We start from the raw sequence: 20,911 nt of genomic DNA, 5'->3' as shown, positions 1-20,911 counted from the left end.
AATCCGTTTCTGTCCTTTCAGAGCCCCCTTTTGGGGATAAACTACCAAGTGTTCTGCTGGCGTTCATTAAATTATATCCACTCTCTGCATCCGGACGAACGCTGTCACTTTGACAATGTCAATTGAGTTACAAAAGATCGCATTCAGCCCTTCCTCTGGGAATGCTCTCTCTCCACAGCCTTTCCCAACCCCACCTGTTTAAGGACGGCGATTTGGAACTTGCCACAGGGCACCTTGATGACCAAGGAATGCCCTGCCTTGTCCTGCCCCGGGAACCCAGGCAGGCAAATGAGGCACCTGGGAGCCACCATGCATTACAAACAATGAAATCCCAACGTACTTTCTTTGCTGTCGATATCCTGATATGTCTAGAAGGGTTTTCCGAGGGAAAGACCGAAAGAGCTTCTGCACCTGCTGTTTCCATGACAACAATCTTTTTTTCTGCGTCTCTGTAAATGCCTGCAAAAACAAACAGGATTTTTTAATGGGTGACGCAGCCTAGCATTAGAAGGAGAAACATGCAATTAATAGGGGAAAACATTGACGTCTCTGTGGTTGCCTTTTTTCCACCTGTTTCCAAGCTGGTTCAAACAGCAGTCAGTTTCATAACTGAAAATTCAAGTTACTTGGCATTGGAGGTGCCTGGTACGGTACATGCATTAAGCTTTTTAAAAAATACATATATTTTTATTGATTTCAGAGAGGAAGGGAGAGGGAGAGAGAGACAGAAACATCAATGATGAGAGAGAATCGTTGATCGGCTGCCTCCTGCACGCCCCACACTGGGGATGGAGCCCGAAACCTGAGCATGTGCCCTGACCGGGACTCAAACTGTGACCTCCTGGTTCATAGGTTAATGCTGAACCATTGAGCCAAGCCAGCCGGGCAAACTCTTGACAGCCCTTGGTTTTGGTTGCATTTCTGGTAGGTCCATACCCACCTTCTCTTGCCTCTGACTGCACTCTGGACTCTATTTATTAACCAAGAATAATTTGCAAAATTGATTGTTGAATACTCTGGCTTCTGGAGGCCCCCGGCATTTTCATAATCAATGGAAATGCTAAACCACTCCAAAAATCAATATGCTTGATAGTGTGTGGACACCCTGAGTGGTCAGCTGGGCTTCAGAACATGGAGTTCAGTCTCTGCATTTCAGGGCTGGGCTGAGAAACTTCTAGTTAAGGGATCTGGTGCCCTACCAAAACCCCACTGCACCCGTCCTAACCTAAATTGAAGTTTAGGAAGATGGGTAGATTTGATTGCTTCTTGAGTCTTTTCTAGTAAAATTGGTGTTGGGGGATGTTGTGCCTACTGCCCTGTAATATGCTGTCATCTACATCATGTGTTCTTTGTGTGCACCATGGCCCAGGGAAGGACTTTCAGGGGTTATTTGTCATGGTCTATTAGATTTCCCGAAGAGACCAGTTAAAATGCGGATTCCTAGGCCTCCCCCCCCCCCCCACACACACCTAGAGCCTGACAGATTTGGAGGGGAGTGTGGGGGGTGTTGTGTTTGCAGCAAGTGCCCTGGTACAGTGGTCGGCAAATTGTGGCCCGCGAGCCACACGCGGCTCTTTGGCCACATGGCTCTTCCACAAAATACCGACTTCTGCGCATGGGCCACGAAGTTTCAATCGCACTATACATGCGCGGCCGCATGTGTTATTTTGTGGAAGAGCCACACTCACGGGGCCAAAGAGCCGCATGTGGCTCGCGAGCCGCAGTTTGCCGACTACTGCCCTGGTAATTCTGCTGCAGGCAGCACTTGGACGTGGAGTGCTCGAGATGATGAGGACCACACACACAATTCAGGGATCCTGTCAAGTATCTAGAACTGTGGTCCACACGCTGTGGAAATCCATCGGGTTTGACAGATCAGCATTAACAATGATGGAGATAGCACGCCTAGGTAGTTTTGTCAATAAGGCGTGAAATTTAAGAAGCAATAAGCTATTACTTAGAATAACAGACTACATGATTATTTTCCATGAAGGAAACAGATTTCTGAAACAGGGGGGAGAATAGAAAGACAGCTTAATTTTCTCCTGATGACATTTAATCTTTAAGGACCTAAACACAAGAGAGCTATGTGAACAAAAGCAAAAAGATATCAGTCATATTGCAGAAAAGTTATTGACTTACAAACTGCTTCCCCCTGGGTGACCTTAGCCAGACACCATTAAGGGTACGCATCAAAGAGGGCTACCAATCAAGGGACCCAGTGCCCCATTAGAGAAAGAGGTGCAGACCCCCCACTCAGGTGAGTGGCAAGATGGTCTCATGGCTGAAAGGCGAGGACCTGGTTCTCCTCCGTGGTCCCTCTCATTTTTGGTGATGCTCAGTGAGTGTCCAACTACACACGAGGACCTCTGAAAACTGCGACAGGCAAACACATCTGCTGGACTCACAAAGGGATGGATAGATTCTGCTTTTGACGGGCTCATTCAGCCAGATGTTAAGTGAGGACACAAGATGCAGGCACCCTGGTCGAGATGAGTTGAGGAGGAGGGCCCCGCCAGTGGGTCAGAGGAAAGCCCTGGATGCACACGGGAGGGTGCGAATCCCCACACTCCCTTATGCGAATCCCTCCACCTGAGACTCTGCTCCTTCTAAAAGCTGAGGGTGATAATGTCTCCCTCTAATGGACGCTGTAAGGACTAAAGGAGATAACACACGAAAAGCACTCAGAATACTTAAGAACATGCCTGGCTCTTAGTAATGATTCAACCCACGCCACTCACAGATACTCTAACCGGCTATTTTCAGTTGCGTGGACCAGCCTTTGGGAGGTAGCATGTGCGTGTTTGTCACAGTTGGTGTTCAACAGCCACCTTTAGCCCCAACAAATGACTTCAAGGTCTCAAAACTAGAGTCCTGAGCTGGTCTGGAGGCAGACTGGAGGACAAGCCTGAATTTCAAGTGACAAAGGAGTTAATGGTTCACTCGATAGATGTGCATTTAAAGTGTTTCAAAGGACACCAGCTCACACATGACCTCGGCCACGGGGGCAAAGAGCCTCTGAAAAGAAGGACATGTAGGCACCTCCACAGGCTCATTTAGTGCTGGGGCGCAGACAGGAGCGAGCCCCCAGCAGTGCGAGTGAGTGTGGAGGCCGGTTCTCAGTCCTGGGAGGGGCAGCTGGGAGCAGGAGCACTGGGCCATGGCGGACTCCCAATGGTTTTTGAAGGCTGGTTCCTGTGCTCCGCCATCGGCTGGGACGGCTGGTACCACACCCCAGCCTCCTCCACCCTGGGCTGGAGTGGAAGGAAGATTCCACACTGCAGGCTGCCCAGACACAGCCAGCCAGCCACTGCTCCGTCTTCTGTCCCTGTCAGGCCCAGACCAATCCGTCTGTCTGGAGGAAGATGTGTCCTGCAGCTTTGGTGGCTGGATTAAAAGCCTCATTAAGGGGACAAGCACTCAGATTCCCAGAACCTTGTCAAGACCGCAAGCAGGCAATATGCCTGGGATTACAATCCATGAGGAAGTGGTTGGTCCCAGATACAGAATCCAGAACTTTCCCAACCTCCCTTTTCTTTCTCTACGGAGTCGGTCCTTCATCCCCGGGAAGGAAGGTGCCTTGGAAGTAACCACACCTCCCCTTGCAGTGGGCAGAGCAGCAGCAGCAGCAGCAGCAGCGCTGGGGGCTGAGGAAGGCAGCCCTGTCCGGAGCCCAGGCTGACCTCCCCTCCGGCCGCAGGGAGGGTGCGTTCTCTCACACACAACCCAGGCCTGTGGAAAATTATTCAGACCCGTTTCCGCCTTCTCAACTAAAATAATAAAAAGGCTTGCACAACATTTTCCCTTCCAAAGCAGAGCGCAGGCCCTCCATCCCGACCTGAATTCAGGCAAACGGACTCGTCCTGAGCTCCTATCTGCCGTGACTCCCGGTACCAAGAGGCCCCTTGCCTGGGCCTCCTGCCAGCAGAGGAGCCCTCAGTGTCATCTTTGCATTGGGTCACTGGGCATCAGGGAGAAAAAGTGGGAAGAAGCAAAAAGAAGAGCCACGGTGCCCAGGGAGGGCACACCCGAGGCAGGCCAGTGATAAGCCTCAGGCCACAGCTGTGGGGCTGGTGTGGTCCAACAAGGAAGCAGAGGCGGCCGGAGGGCGGTCATTCTGCCTCCTGGGCTCAGCCGGCTGGTGGAGGCAACCTGTCCTCCACTGCTCAGAGTGAACGTGGGAGAGGAAGCAGGGATCTGCTTTGCTTTCTCAGAAGTTAAAAGGCTCCCTTCTCGAAATCCTCCTCAATGGTCTTCCCTAACAAGACACAGAACCCCCCAAAACGTTGCACCGTCTGCCTGCAGCATTCTCCTGCCTCCTTCCTCCCTGAGCCATGAGACTCTGCCTGCCTTTTGGGGGCAGCCCCTCAGAGGAACACCTGCTTCCGGCTCGGGCAGGTGCCTGCCACTCCTCATCTGGGCTCTGGGGCACCCCGGGGGGGCTTCTCAGAGGTCTTATCGTCATGTACGTGACAACCTGTTTTCCCTGCGTCTCACCCACTACCCTCACCATAAGCTGCCTGGCCAGGGCCAGGGGGCGTGATAAGTATCTATGGAATGAATGAGTTCAGAAATTCGTCACTGCGCTCTTGTCTTCTGTCTGTGGCTTTTTGCTGGTCAAAACAAGTGCAGGGCCAGGACTGGAAATAGAAAAGGCTGAGTGGGGGCGGGGTGGGGGGAGTTGGGGAGAGGCATATAAAAGAATGGATGCCTCTGCGAGAGAAAATTGCAAAAACGAGATTTTAGGGGGTGGGGGAGGCGCGGCTGGAGCGGAAACCCAGCAGGAGACTGGGCACCTGCACACGAGGATGGGCGGAGTCAGAGCACGGAGGTGGGGGCCCCAGGGAGCCAACCACACCGGGAGGGTGGGTGAGGGGCCAGCCTCTGCACTGGCCATCCCCCCAAACTGGGGGCCCCTGGACTCCCAGGGTTCTGGCCGCCACCACAGCAAAGGTGAGGAGACTTGGAGGCCTTTACCGTCTTATTCTCATGTCAAAACCCCACAAAAAACCCTCAATGCTCTAGGGCAGCGGTCGGCAAACTGCGGCTCGGCAAACCGCGGCTCGTGAGCCACATGCGGCTCTTTGGCCCCTTGAGTGTGGCTCTTCCACAAAATACCGACTTCAGCGCACGGGCCACGAAGTTTCAATCGCACTGTCCGTGTGCGCCCGCATGTGGTATTTTGTGGAAGAGCCACACTCACGGGGCCAAAGAGCCGCGGTTTGCCGACCACGGCCCTAGGGTTATCCAGTCCTATGTTTCCTGAGGCCTAGACTTTGTCACTGGAACTCTCTGGAGGAGAGCCACCAAAGTAGCCACTGGAGTCTTGGATTTGAGGCACAACGGCCTGTCCACACACGTCGCTCAGGGCAGCCATGGCCAGCACCTGCCTGCCCCGTGGTGGAGCCTGTGCTAGCTTTGAGAGCCTGGTAGGCACAGCTCCCGCCTGCCTCGGTCCTTCTTCAAAGGACACACGGCTAAACACAATCCCCCCACCCCACATTGTTTCTGCTGCAGACTCTTTCTCCACCCCTCCCTCAAAGCTCCTTGAGCCCAAAGGCAAAACGTTTCAAGGCAAAGCATTGAAAGACTTGAGAACACCAGGGGCTGGGTGGCAGGACTGTGTGCACACCTCCCAGGCTTGGTCACTCAGAGATTCTTCTGGAGTCTGAAGTTCCTCTCAGGCATGCACCCTCACATCAGAGCTTGGACAACTAAGTCATACACAAGCTTTGTTTAGGCTTGAGGCCACCACGCCAAGTTCTGCCCGAGCTATTCGGACATCTACCCCACAGAAACAAGTTGTTGCTGATTCAAATGATCCCGCCACAGGAACCATTTCTAAGCAATGAGGAAAAAGGCGTTGTGAACTCTATCATGACTCACCTCATGAATTAGACACTTGTCTATGAGCTGTAAATAGGAACTTATATTCTCCTCATCGGGTCTGGAGACCAAGAGCTGTGTGCACACTGTGAATTAAAAAAAAAAAAAAGATGAATTAGAAAAATGCACATCCATCTCCTAACCTTGAGATCTGTTTCTCATTTCCTTTCAGGACCAGTATTTTGAGAGGTCTGTGTGCCTGTGGCTGTACATAAGGCTCACAAAAAAGGCCAGGAGGCTCTTCATTCCACTGAAGTCAAAGGCTCGGGCACCACGGGAGCCCTTGCCTCGAGGAGCCCCGTCGATTAATTCCAGGCATACCATTCTATATTAAGCCTTCTGCAACCCAGCCTGACACAGACACGCTGGGGGAGGAAGAACGCAGCAGTGTCCCGAGCTCTGTCTTTGCAAGAGGCTCCTTTTGAGAGCGAGTTTAAAGGCAGCAAAGGCCATCGGTGTTATGAGAGAGCAGTCTCCGTGATTTTTATGAATGAACCGCGCACCTCATTTGGAGGAATCAAGCTGGCACATCCTTTAGGACGTGAGGTGCGTGGGTGCACACATGAGCAGGAAGCCTGGTGCTCAGTCACTGGAGGGCTATTTCTCAAAGTGATCCACGCACTTACACACACACAGGTTCACCTGCACACTCAGGTAAGTGCTGAGGCTGACAGCAGAGTGAGTCTGTGGGCTGAGGACACACGCTGCTGGGTGTCATGGCCACATTAGTGGAACCCACTCTGCTCACGTCTAACTGATGACAAAAGACATTGATGAGAAGTGAAAATGCCTGGCACTCCGTAAATCACACTTGAAACCTGGGCATTCTGACTTTTTTTTTTTTTTCCTCTCTCCTTAATCTTGCGCAAGATTATAGCGTTGTTTGTAACAACAGAAACTTGGAAACCACTTGAGGTCCATTCACTGGGGCCATTAAATCAATTATGGTTTACACATACTGTGGGAAAGCATGCAAGAATGAGTTGGTACTCCTGCATGGATAGAACTATTAAAAAAGAGTTGGTGCTACTGTATTGATAGAACAGTTAAAACTATATAATGTAAAAAAAAAACTGCAGAGAAACATGTAAACAAGACCCGTTTGTGTGTAAAAAGGACACTCATGTGCGTGTATAAAGTTACCCAGGGCATATTCCAAATCTGTTTAGAGTGGTTGCCTCTGAGGCTTGGGGTGGGAGGGCTAGTTTTCACTGTCTCCCATTTTGTGTAGTTCTGATTCTTTATGTTGACCTTGCAATTATTTTATAATTTATTTAAAAGCATTTAAACTTTATAAACAAGCTGGGCCAGAGAAGTGCAGGCCTCCTGAGGGCAGAGCCCCCTGTACTTCTCGCCACAGGGGAGGTGGGGTGAGGCACCTCACACTCAGGTAACCACCCCCACACCACATGGCCCTTCATCCATGGGCTCTGGTCATCTGCTCTAAGTGCCCACTAGGGGGTGGGGGAGAGCAAGGAGGCAAGGGGAGGAGACCAGGCTACTGGCATTTCAGCCCCAAGGGAGGCCACAGGTCATCTCCTCTGAATCAGATTTTTAAGGATTTAAGTCTTTTGTAGGACATGGACCACGGGAAGTTTCTCAGTGCAACTGTAAGACTCAGGTGTTAGCCCGGTGAGTGTAGCTCAGTGGTTGAGCATCGACCGATGAACCAGGAGGTTACAGCTCAATTCCCAGTCAGGGCACAGGCCCTGGTTGTAGACTTGACCCCTAGAAGGGGCCGCGTAAGAGGCAGCCAATCAATGATTCTCTCTCATCATTGATGTTTCTATCTCTCTTTCTCCCTTCCTCTTGGAAATCAACAAAAAGATATATATAATTTTTAAAAAGACTCAAGTGTCCATATCTGTTGGTAAAAACTTTGTTCTTTAAAATGGTCTAAAATATTGGACAATAAAGAAGAAAAAAATTATCTCCCCTTCCTGAAAGTAAAGTACCGATATTCACTACATTTTTCAAATAATCAAGTTTTCTTGTGACATACTTATCAAGCACAAATTATTCTGGCATTGGACCAGGATATGTGCACAAGGAGCTTAGCCACGGCAGTCCATGTAGAAAGGGTGCTCTTACCCACAGGACCACGTGTGAATTCTGTCCTGCCCTCCAGACACACACACACACACACACACACACACACCACCACCCCCACACACACACATACACACGCACACACATACATGGCATGATCTGATGTCAGGGCTGACTTTAGCCCAATGATTTTCAACACATGCGCCGAGGCACACTGGTGTGCTGCAAGAATCTGTAAAACATGCAGTACCTGACCACTTAGTCAGGGGCACTGACCTCCTTTCTCTTAAGATTGCCGAAGGGAAAAATGACAACAGCCAACACAATAGCTGCCCAGTATGAACAGATAAAAATTATACCCATTTTTCGTCATATCGGCAGAACATATATATTTGGTGTGCTGCAGAATTTTGGTAATTGGTGTGTGCCCTGCGATGAAAAGGTTGAAATCGCTGCTTCAGCCTGAGGGTCCAAGGCCCAGTGACGCTGCCAGGAGGGCCAGCAGCCCTGGTCTGGAGTGGGAGAGGAAGGATACAAGGTTAAGGAAGGGACCTTTGGAGGTCAGATCTGAGATCTGAGTTCAGATCCAAATTCCTCAACCTCTCAGAGCCACACTTTCCTCATCTGTACAATGGGCTCATGACATCGACCTTGGCAGGCAGCTTCTCCAGCCCCCAGGGGAAGCCCCTCGGGGACCGGTAGTTCTGGTTAGCGGTGTTGAGAGAAGAGAAGGGAGACTGGGGGAATTCAGGCTCTACCTTTCCCCATGACACGCGTGAACTGCCCGGGGAGATCCCCCTCCGGCAGGGGGGCTACAGCCAGCTCCCCGTCACAGCTGCTCAGATGGTGTGGCTGGAGCCCGCCGCTGGCGCCGGCTGAGGTGGTGGCTGTGGCACCCGGGGCCGCGGCACTGTCTTTGCAGTCGGGGCTCTGGCTCTCGGGGCCCATGAGCGAAGCCGGGTGTGGGGCCTGGGGCTCCCGGCGGCGAGCCTCAGGGGTGGCGCTCGGGGAGCTGTAGGCCTTGATAGGAGTCAGGATCATCTGGTGCAGCTCCTGGAGTGGGATGCGAAGGCTGCCCCCCTCGATGATGTCCTAGGCGGTCAGAGGGAGAAGACCATCATTAGGGTCAGGGACGGGGTGCCCCACCTCCAATGCTTCCCCTGCCCTGCCCGGAGCTCTTCCCAGACAGGACACACAGCTGTTGGCCCTTCATCATACATTCACTGGAAAAGCAACCATTTCCATTTTATCTAATATTAGCCCAGGTAGGAAACTTGGAATATACAGATATGTACAGTGAGGAAAATGTACGTCACCTGAAAACCTCACTATCTAGAGATGATCACTAAAATGATTTTGGTCCATTTCCTTCCCTGGCTTCTTCAGGGCCTTTCTAGAAAATGCATTTCTATAGCTTACACTCACATACTTCAGAAGCTGTATAACAAAGCTGGCTCATATGGTGGCTTCCTGTCTTGTGTATCAGTGGTTTTAAGTGAAGGAACCTTCATTCAGCCCATGGTACAGGAAACACAGGGTAGTGGTTTAAAGCATAGATTCTAGGATGGATGTGGGGTTTCAAATTCTGACACTGCTGTGTGACCTTGGGTAAATGACTTAACCTCTCTGTGCCTATTTCCCTGTGTATAAAATGAAGATAACAATAGTACCTGCCTCACAGGTGGTTGTAATGATATTAATATTTGTAATGCTGCAGGTCTATTTTTGTGTCACGTGAAGCAGAGTGGGTGAGGGGAGGAGGGTGGGAAATGAGTTCCGAGGAGCCACAGGGGGCTGAGTGTAGAGGCCTGATGCAAGAAGAATTTCTTCTAAATGAATGGGAAATGAGGGAAGGTTTGTCGCAGGGGCACAACATGTTTTAGAAGTATCATTTGAGAGAGAAAGACATGTAAGATATATGTGTAGTATAATGTATAAAATTGCATATAATATATATATATATATGACTTGATAAGTTAGATCCTTGTGCACACGCAGTTTGATATAGTGGGGATTATTTATTAGGAAAAGGAATGGAAGTTGATTCCGACAGACATTTACCCACGTGCCAAGTGCTCCCAGAGGTGCTGAACAGGCTCAGGCACTCGTGGCTGGAGGTCAGGGCAGGGCTCTTCCCTGGCATAGTGGGTGGCCCAGCCTCTGCCCCAGCACTGCCCTGTGCTTATGCCCTGGGATCCCAGAAGGACACTGACAAGCAGTGCCCTGATTACTAATGAAGATTCAATCTTCCGAGAACCCAGAATAGCAAGGACAATTTTAAAAGCACGAGTACCAATCCATTCCTGGGATCCTCTCTTGCCAAGAAAAATTGCTTGATGATGTCACGGAACACAAGGATTTGGGATGTGATCATTTCTGCACCCAGACTTTCCAATCAATCTGTTAGTGAGAGGAGACCTGAGGGCGGCAGCCCCGGACAGATGTGTTCCAATTCTGGGCAGCAGAACACCAAGAGCCCTGCTCTGTCATTGGCGGGAACCCGCTTTGTTCGGGGAGTTGGGAGCAGAGCCTGAATTGTGCCTTCGCCTAGTTGGCACCCGGGGTTCCTGAGGGAAGGGAAATGCTAAGTAGCCACCAGAATTGTCTCAGTCCTGGCCAGGACCACTGTCCGGCCTTCTTTAGGGGAAAGAGTCCATTTTTCTTTCAACACCTGGTGGATATGGCCATGGCGAGACCAGCCGCAGCCTGTGCTGGCAAGCCTGATGTGTGAGTTGGGGTGCTCCTGATCTTTCCCAGTTTTCCTGCTGCCCAGACTGGACCAGCCTTTTCCCAGAATCTGATCCTGTCATGTGACTGGCTCTCTGACTTTGGACTTGGTAATCTGGTTTGGGGCAAGGCACATGGAGGCGAGCTAGCTGACCCAGGCCAGGAGAGCACTTGCTGCCCCTTCCGACCCAACTATGTGTCAACTGGACTCCTGCCTCTAGGTCCTCCAGTTCCTGCCAACCACTCAACCAGCACCTGGGTTCTGACTTCCTTGTCCAGCTCCTGACAGAGGTGGGGAAGGGGAAGGACAGAAAAGCAGGGAGGCTTCCCATGAAAGCAGAAGGGCATCGCATGCATCTTGTCGTGCCATCCCACATGGCACCTGCCACGGAGGCGAGCAAATGCATGCCTGTGACATCGTCAACTGCCACCAGACCTTCGTTTGCTCTCGTCATGTGGCAAGAAGGTCTCTGTAGTTACTCAGTGACGGGGAAGGAGATTATGGGTTATGCTAAGAGCTGAACTCCTTCAAATAGGAAACATATACTTGCCCCAAGTTCAAATCTTCTCTTATTCTATTGGAGACAACCACACCAAAAGGGAAACTATACACATAATGAATAATGTTGGACACTTTCGGGAAATATAATTTACAGGAATCATGCAGGGTTTGGTTTGGTTTCCCCCACAGACTTCAAGCCACTGACTCAAAGATAACGCTTAACCATCAGCTTCCACGGTGTGGCACCAAGACCATCAGGTCACATGCTGCCTCCTCAAAATGAATTCCAGAACTCAACACGGAGTGCCCAAGTGGAGCAGGAAAGTAGGAAACCGCCCAAATGGAATTCAATCCAGTGCCCTCAACTAGCTGTTGGGATTAATTCTCCATGTTGATAAAAACAGAGATTCAACCCAAGTCTCTATTGATCCTCATGCCATAAATGGAATCCTATATTATAAACAAAAAAGCAAAAATGAAGCTGCGTGTTCACTAATGTGCCAAGCTGAGGAGCTCACATGAGAACAAGTAATAGGAAGGTTGGTCCACCATGGCACGGCCACCAGCTGGAAGGTGGACCAGCTGGAAGGAAGTTACTTTCAGATCATCCCAGCCTTCTTGGCCTGGCTCTTTTAGGTCTTTGAGAGACTGGACAAGCCTTTCCCAGGGCATTGAACTGCAATGAGATGCAAATCATATGGGAGAGAGCTTCAGCAGCCAGTGTCCCTGACACGTATGCAACTGTCCGTGGCTCCATCCTTGTCTTTCTGTGAGAAGAACTGGACTTCCATACCATAAACAGAACTCCTGCATCTACTTAAATCCATCCTCTCTCCTTTTCATTCACCAAACATCAGCTGAGCCCTACCTGGAGTCAGGCACTATTAGGTATAGGGGATCTAGAAACAAATATGGCTGAATCCTTGACCTAAGAAGCTTACAGTTGCTGGGACCCATACGGTGTGAGTGTACTGCCAGGGCAGGGGGGTGTGGGAACAAGGAAGAGGTGTAGGTGTGTGTGTGTGTGTGTGTGTCCTTTCTCCATCCCAGGGTCCCAGGCTCACAGTATGTCTGATTGAGCTTCACAGTTTGGGAGTCAGCTGAAAAGGATGGTGAATAAACATTTCATTATTCAAGGTAAATGTTAAAAAAAATCTGCCTCAATGACCATTCTAATCTTTTCCCTTTTCCACCAAATATCTTGAGAAGTCTACATGTCCTCATCACCCACCTTCACTCCCCAGTTCATGGGTTTAGCTTTGGTCTCTTCCCAACTCCTTGAAACCCTTCTCTCTTGGCTATTGGTGACCTCCTGATAACCAATGATAGGGGGAGAGTTCACGCCTCATCATGTGTGACACATGCATGGTGCCCGATAAGACTCCCTCCTTCAGACTCTCTCTCTGACCCTCGGGGCAGGCTTAGCAGTGTCTGGCTCCTCCAAACCTCCTGTGACTTCTCAGGGCCTGTCTTCAGCTCTTAACACTCAACATACTTTTGAGGGTATCAACTACCATTTATACACAGATGACCCACAACTGAGTCTTTCAAACCCTTGTGGACTCTAGACTGTTCCTCTGGCCACGGACCTGCCTTTCTGCCTTGCTATTCCACAGGCACCTCAGACTCGATCCGTCAAACTGAGCTTCATTTCCCCACACTGGGAACCCTCCTATGTTTTTCTGTCCCAAATGGCACGGCATCCAGGTCCAAGCCCCCCTACCAATGCTTGGACTCCTGCTAAATGTCCTCTGACCCTTCACCCTCCTGGTCCCTGCCGTGGCTCAAGGGTCCACCGAAACTGGCTGTAGGCTCCTAATGTGTCTCCCAGCCAGCACTGGCCCCTTTCAGGTTCCTCTCCTCACCCTGCAGAGAGGTGTGTTCAGTCCAGGAAGGCGTCCCCACCTGCCTCGGGGACGACGCCCCCGATCACAGTAGAGTGTGAGAGCTCTGGCTATGCGTGGAGCCCCCAAGGCCGGAACTGCGTATTACTCAGGATTCGCCTCCAGTGGCCGGGGTAAATCTAGTCCAAGGCAGATGCTGAGTAAGTGTTCAGTAACTGAGTGAAGCGGCTTTGGACACAGAGCTCATCTGCAGTGACTACTGATTGTGAACTAGCCACGGGCGGGGTCCCACGATCTCCTTAGAAATCCCCAGATTCTCTGTGAGGTAAGAATGCTGTGGGAGGCCAGGCTACGGGGACAGCATTTCCAACAGCACAATCAGCTGAGGATGCCTGGAAGGCCAGAGAAATGGCTGATTTCAGGGTGTCCTGGTGGTCCAAGTGGCGATAGGTTATGGACGATACAGCCCTTGAAGAGCAGGAGAGACCCAGGCCCCAGGGAAGAGAGAACAGAGCCAGGGGCTGTCCTTGATGGATGCTGAGTTGGGGTTCACCTCCACCCCTAGGCCACGAGCTCCTGAGGGGACAGACAAGTAGGTGGCTGACCGTGGATGTTCTGAAGCAAGCTCAACGTGATGGTCTGACCCACAAGCTTTCCTCTTCACAGAAGTCAAACCAGATAAACTGTGCATTGCTCTCCTCCTGCCCAGTAGCTGCCCTCAGACCCCGTATCACACCTGTCATCTTTTCGACATTCCCATTCCAGTGGAGAGTCATTTCGCAGAGTCAATATTATTCTAGGTGTGAAGTCTGGGAGGCAGAAAACATCACTGATGCATCAAAGGTTAGATGGGAAGTCAGGGGCATGTCAGGGCCGCACGGGCTACCTGGCTGCCCTGGGGCTTCCACACACTGATTCGGCCCCAGGCCACAGGGAGCACAGCTCACAGCAGTTCCACCTCTCTGTCTCTGCGTGTGTTTCCTCAGTGACGGGACAGGAATGAGTTCCTGAGGGATGCTCCAGAAACAAAGGGGGTAAATCACTCTTTCACCGTAACACTTAGCAATGCAATCCCTACGCAAAATGTTCTCTGTGCTTCCTAACAGATAAGGCCAAAACTGGCCTTTTCAATGCTTCCCAAAAGAGAATGCTTTCTTGTGTTAAAAATGGCAACAGTCACTCTGGTGGACAAGCTGCTTAGTAAAGCAGTTAGCGTAGAAGTTTGAACAGCAGCAATAACCTCCAGGTCAGTTGCACAGGTCACCGTCATCCGTGATGAGCTAATTGTGAACGGGCCTGGATGTGCATGTGAGTAGTCTCTGTGTATCCATCCAGAGGCTTTAAAAGCAACCTTCCTTAGAAAGCATACATGCATGTTCTATAAATATACCTTACCTTCTATGGTGTGGGCTATGCATTAACTATAACTATATACGGCATGTAAAAGTATACACACATTTTGTGAATAAGTCAAGAAAACACACCTCCCATTGCATTAAAATGTGTATGTGCTCACAAACCTCACTTTAGCCCTACCTACCTCTACTTTGCTCCCTTCCAAAGGCGCCTGGGAGATAACTAACGAGGTTACCACTGGAGCTCTGCAGGCAGCAGATAACTACTGAACTCCCACCGCCACCCAACAGTAGTGCATGGAATAGCGACTCTGGGGCAGAGCAGACAGCTCACTGTGTGTGGAACCAGGCCTGCTCTCCTCTGGCCCTTAGATGAAATCATAAAGTCACCAAGTCCTAAAAATGACATCGTTTCCAGAGTGATGTCTAGATACAAAGATAGGACGAGAATGTGTTTAGACAGCAAACACAGAGGGACAGTAGCAGCTGATAACTGCTTTTAACACTGGAATAAACTCTTTTTCAGCATTTGGCATTTTTGAGATGGTTCCTATCCGAGTCATGAGGACCTATTCTGTTGTTCAGTGAAAGTGTGAAATTACTCTCTGGAGAGCCAGCGCTGCCGTCTGCCAAGTGACTTTGATCCCCTCTCTAGTGGGACCTGGGGCACACCTGTTTGTGTTGGCCCCTCTGGGGCAGCTTTCCTCAAACCCAGGTCCTTCCCTGGGGCGGGGGGGGGGGGGGGGGGCGGAGCAGGCATGAGGCAGATCTGCACACTCCCTGCACTGTTTTGTCAGGATTTCAGCCTCTGATTGTGGGCTGAACTCTTCTCTAATCTCTCCACATGCACAAAAGGCAGAGGGGAATGTACACAAAGAATTCATCTGACAGCACTTCCTCTGTGCCTGGAATGGCCAGTTACAGGCTGCCTGGACCCCGGGAACAAGTACATTTCAGTAGTCAGGTTACATGGAAGCATGAATAGCCATGAGGCTTCGCTTCAAAATCATGCCATTTTCCCTAACTTTGATAAGGAAACAGCATGACACACTCTATCAGGTCTGCCAGTGACACTTTCCAACTGAGGAAAGTCCCGGGTCCATTTCCCTGTGATGAAGGTGGGAACGTCCCCTCGGCCGGGAATAACTTACCCTTTCCAAAGACTTCAGGAGGTTTTGTCTTTCTTTGAGCTTCTGAATACTGATGACAATTTTGTGCCTTGCACCTTTGGTAACATTCTGCAATTAAATTAAAGTAATATTTAAAAAACATTTTTAAGAATTAGCTTAGAGACTGGGAGGCTATTTAGTACTTTACTGCTTGCTTTGTTCCTACAGGTTTGCAGACTAGTAGACCTCTACTTGTCTCTCCCATTAGCACCTATTGCTAGAAACCTCTTCCTGCTTAAGAGTCTAACTCCATCTGGCTCCACCCAAGCCTGTGTCTTTTGCTGTAACCTTCAGGAGAGGGAGAGAAAGCTGGAATAGCTAATTACCCCACCTCGCATGAAATTCCTTCACAGTCTTCTTTGTTTGTTTTAAAATATATTTTTATTGATTTCAGAGAGGGAGAGACACATTGAAACATCAATGATGAGAGAGAATCATTGATTGGCTACCTCCTGCATGCCCCCTATTGGGGATCCAGCTCACAACCTGGGCATGTGCCCTTGACTGGAATTGAACCCAGGACCCTTCAGTCCACAGGCTGATGCTCTATCCACTGAGCCAAACCAGCTAGGGCTGCTTGTTTGTTTTTTGTTAATCCTCACCTGAGGGTATTTTTTCCATTGAATTTTAGAGAGAGTGGAAGGGAAGGGGAGAGATAGAGAGAAACATCAACATGAGAGAGACAACAATTGTTTGTCTCCCGTATGTGCCCTGACTAAGGCTGGGGATGAAGCCTGCAACCGAGGTACATGCCCTTGACCAGAATCGAACCCAGGACCCTTCAGTCCACAAGCCGACGCTCTACCCACTGAGCCAAACCAGCCAGGGCATCTTTATAGTCTTAACAGATCATTTTTAAGTCACACACTTCTCTTTTCCAGGCTCCCCCCCCAAGGGTTCCCTGGAGTTCCAACCCCATAGAGATACTCATGGCTTCCTCTAATCTTTCCTATGCTTCCCATCTCCAGAAGATGTGAAGTCCAGTACAGGTCTCACCTGGTGTCACAACACACAGGCAGTTTTTGTCAGGAAACTTAAACCTACAATTCAGTCCTCACTTCAGGTAAATGATTAGGATTCACAGGGTGGTGGATCTTATCTTCTTAACTGTGCAGCAATGATGAGCCGAAGGTTTTAGTTTAACACTTGTTAACTACGCATACTGCAAATTCCCAAATAGGAGGTTCTTTCTGAAATGAGGTCTCTAATACAAACTTCTTACAACTCTTCATAGCATTCCTCTTAAAACAGGAAAACATGGCAACCCCAGCGACATCTCCTTTACTTAGAAAAATTAAGTTGTCAACTGACAACTGAACTCATTCTCAAGATGAAGCACCGGGGACATATTTCTGTTTAGCCTTGACTTTTGGTTAGAGTGAATGAAATCACTCTGAAAAGTTTGTGCTGGCCTCTGGCATTGCCCTCTGCATCAATTATTCCTTGTTTTGTTTTTCCTGAAGTCAAACAACTTTGATGACTTAGATTTTTTTCTCAACTATGACCCAAAGACAAAAAATGCTCTTAGAAGCAGTTCTCATCAATTCCTGGGACCTCAAGGAGCAACCGAGATGAAAAAGCAGAGGGAGAAGCGTTAGGAAGTTGAAACGAGTGCCTTTCATTCTCAGAGAATGTGCAGTGACTTTGGGTTTTGCCTTGCATCTCAATATTGGTATCCAGCCAGGCCAGCAGAGGTTAACTGAGGGAACTGGATGCGTACTGGGAGTCCAGCGATCTGCTGGGAGGTATGTGTTCAGACCAGCTATGCCCCAAATGGCACAATCTCCTCTTCCTGCAGGGGAAATACTATTAGCCTGTTCAGACCATTAATTCTTTTAAGTCACTGCTCAAAGGAAACCGAGGTCAATTTAAAACATGCAAATAGCATTTTAAACAAGGGAAACAAAGACATCAGTCAGATCTATTTACTCGAGCACAGCGTGGAAGGAAACATGCTTAGTTTCGGGGGTTCTGTTGACTGGCCTGGCCTTTGGCAACCGCACTTGGGGAAATATGCCTTAGAAGGAAGGAGGAGCTTTGTCCTTTGTGGTACGCAGAAGGGAAATGAAATCTGAGACCTGAGGGAATCCCATCTCAATAACTGTCCTGCGTTATTGAAGGTGGTTAGAGGGAAAAAATATTGTGCAGCTTACTCCAATCTCAGCTAAGACCAGTCAGAACATGCTTTTGTACAAGTGTTGAGGCGTGACCTGGTGCTTCTGCTCAGTAATTACTAGAACTCAGTTGATTTGTAACCAGACCGGACAACAGACAACCAACCGTTCTATCATTCCCCGAACACACCCTGGTTGGACAGAGGGAAGGAGGAAAGGAAAGCAAAAGCAGGACATAGGCTCTTTTGAGACCTTGGTCAAATGTTCCGCTTCTAGGAGATGCCACCGATTCCTCCCTAGCACCCTTGAACTTAGTGAGCGTACCTAGGTTGTACCTTTTTCATGATACTCTATCTTACCCTCATTTGCCCTGTGGCTATCTGCTTGTCTTCCATTTCCTACTGGACCCTGGAGGCAAGACCCTAGCCTTACTCACCATGCAACCCTGGCCAGAACCTGGCAATTCCTCAAAGAAGACAGCTACCAGGAAGGTATAGGAATGGGTCCAAACAAGATCTGTCTTGGACTTGAACTTCGAGTTCCACCCAGGGCACCTCCTCAGGGGACGGTCCCTGGAGCACGTACCTGAGCCTCCAGTTGGCACTCGGTGAGGGCCATCATCTCCTCGTAGGTCATCTGGGAGAACAGCGCAGCGTACTTGTGAAGGCGGAGGCTTTTTAACCAGGCTGGAACATCTGCGGTGCAAGATGCGCAGGAGGTGGGGAGAGACATTGGGAGGGCACGAGAAGAGATGACAAAAGGTGTGGGGATAGAGAAAGAAGAGGGTGATGGTCAGAGGGGAAAAAAACCACAAAACTTTGTTACTAGTTTAATTTTGGCAGCAAATTATGGGCTTAGAAGTCTGGGTCTAGCCCTGACCTTCTCGGTCTAGCCCTGCTGACTCACCACTTTAGATCAGGGGATTGCTAACTTCGGGTCCATGGGCTTCAGGGCATATAGGAGCTCCCTAAAAGTATATCCCAATTTGTGAATATGTGGGTAGTTTTTCTGGCAGAGAAACATCCATAGTTTCTGTAAGATTTCCAAAAAGGGTTCATGACCCCAAAACTGGCCACTGCTTTAGCCGGACTACTTCATTACTGATTTGGAAAGAACTGACTTAAAATCTTAAAACTCCGTTTGATGAGTCTTCATCCTCAAGGAAATTTCTTTTGAAGTTCAGTGCAGATGTCCACATACTGTTTCTTCCGCTTCTCCAATGAGAGAAAAACCAGGCAGCTAAGACACCCCATCACCACCATGGGTGGAGTTGTTTTCATTCTTAGCCTGATCACTCTCCTTCCTTCCTATACTCCCGTGGCAAAAGCATTTCTCCAAGCTATGGGATGCATCTGGATGTCTCTGACATTTTCCTTGAATGTCAACCACTTATATATCAGGATTTGAAAGGTCCCAAGATTGGCCAGATCATAGGATAATGGAAATTCCAAAACACATCTAAATTAAACCCCAACTTCGGGATTCTAGAATTAGGGAAATTAAATAGTAACTATTGAAAATCCACAGGAGAATTATTACCTTGCTACAACCAGAACAAATTGAGAAGTCTCTAGAATCATCTTCTCCCACCCCTAACTCAGACAGATGGCAAAATTAAGTCATTAATTCTAGATCACAGAGTATGGTGAAATGGGAAGAGGACCAGGTCTCCTGAACCCCAGCTTTTCCTACAGTGTATCAACTTCCTGTAAAATGAGGACCAAACAGCCTATCAGTGAGAGGGCTGAGTAAACAGTGATTGCAAAGTACTCTGAAATGCTGAAGCACTGGTAAAAGTTATTCATGCTTTCTACAAAGTACTAGCCATTCCTAACCATGTTGATCACAAGACACTGTCTATTGCTAAGTGCTTTATTCTGAGGCACTGACAGAGACCACAAAAACTCCCAAGTAAGTGGAAACTTCCCAATTTTTCAATGTTTAAAGCAGATAACTGGGGTTGATTAAAGAGGCCTGCCTGACCTACTCTGAAATCAGGCCCTGCCTCCTAGGTGAGCCAAACCTAGGCTTAGGGAATGAGGGTATAGGATGACCTCCTGAAACTCAAAGATATAGGAGGGGAGGGTCGTCTGGTGAGGTTACCTTTTGATTTGCAGTAACGGGAAGGCCAAAGATGGAGAATTTCTGGAGAAATAGAATTGGGTATCCAATGGCATTTTAAGAACAGATTCAGCCATCTCAGGCAAGAAATCACTTGATTCTGTGCTTGGAGCCCTTCATTCTACTGTGACAAATGCAGCCCCCTTGGGATCATCATTAACCACAAACAGAAAGGTCTTCCTCAGGCACATAGTACCAACCCCTTACATCCTCCTCAACTCAAACTGCGACTGGATCAAGAATCCAGGACCTGCCAGCCCAGAAGGTGCTTTTCCTCCTGTGACATCCTGGAGCTATTTTATCAGATTTTATTTTCACCGTATTTTCGTTGCAGTTAAAACAATGCTCATAGTTCTGCAGAGTGAGCAGCAAATAGCTACAGCACCAGCTTTTAGGCCAATGACATGTCACCACTTTGTTACCAGGGTTCATGTTTGCTACTTACATCATTGAAAAGCCCCAAGTTGCTACTTAGAAAACTCAATGATCATGACTTAAAGGAGTCTGGGTACACCTATGCCACATTTGGGCACAATTCATCACAAAAGAATATGGAGCAACTTCCTGGGCCAAATTTTCACTGGGTGCCCTATAGCTTAATCATGCAAAACCCACTTACGATTAAACAAACAGAATCCTGAGCTACTAAATCATGTTGAAAACTGGGTGCTTTATGATTATTATTATTTTTTAAACTGGGTGCCTTATAAGCCAAGGTGACAATATAGTGTTTTGAGTCGGGGAGAGTGGGGTACAAGTCTTGGCAAGTCTCAGTTTAATCAGAGCTAGTTCCTTTCCATGAAAGTATTTGACAGCCAGAATCCCCTTGGTTAGAGGAAAGAAAGAGCCTGCCTCACTCATATTGTCAAAATGCAGGCCACTGGGAGCTCTTTTTCTAGAAAAGGTTCCCACACAACTTCGGAGCATGGAGAAGTAGGCCTTCCTGAAGCCTTATTTCTGGATATGTTTGTGGGAAGCGTAAGCTCTTCTTGGCTCTAGTCTCTGGAGCAGGTACATGTGCCTCGGCTTGTGCAGCAAGCACCTCAGTGCTTCGCTCAGTGTTGGGCGCTTAAACAGCTCTCCCTTCCTGCAATGTGACCTGATGAACAAAGAAGAGGAAATCCCAGTTCCCAAGAACACAGCC

General features: G+C 49.0%; 1 protein-coding gene across 6 annotated transcripts in view; it reads right to left on the bottom strand.

The window, feature by feature from the left end:
* The window catches only part of SAMD4A (sterile alpha motif domain containing 4A), a 215,363-nt gene that overhangs the window by 21,835 nt on the left and 172,617 nt on the right, over positions 1–20,911 (bottom strand). For all 6 annotated transcript variants that reach the window (XM_036307663.1, XM_036307644.1, XM_036307654.1 and 3 more), the window contains 5 exons: positions 18,232–18,341; positions 15,515–15,601; positions 8,694–9,027; positions 5,887–5,972; positions 341–459 (listed from right to left, as the gene is read on the bottom strand). In XM_036307663.1, the coding sequence (XP_036163556.1) occupies positions 341–459; positions 5,887–5,972; positions 8,694–9,027; positions 15,515–15,601; positions 18,232–18,341 (736 nt within the window). The remainder of the gene's footprint in view (positions 1–340; positions 460–5,886; positions 5,973–8,693; positions 9,028–15,514; positions 15,602–18,231; positions 18,342–20,911) is intronic.

The sequence above is a fragment of the Myotis myotis genome, unplaced genomic scaffold (genome assembly GCF_014108235.1).
Source record: "Myotis myotis isolate mMyoMyo1 unplaced genomic scaffold, mMyoMyo1.p scaffold_m19_p_1, whole genome shotgun sequence".
NCBI lineage: Eukaryota > Metazoa > Chordata > Mammalia > Chiroptera > Vespertilionidae > Myotis > Myotis myotis.
This window is presented reverse-complemented; position numbering and strand designations above follow the sequence as displayed.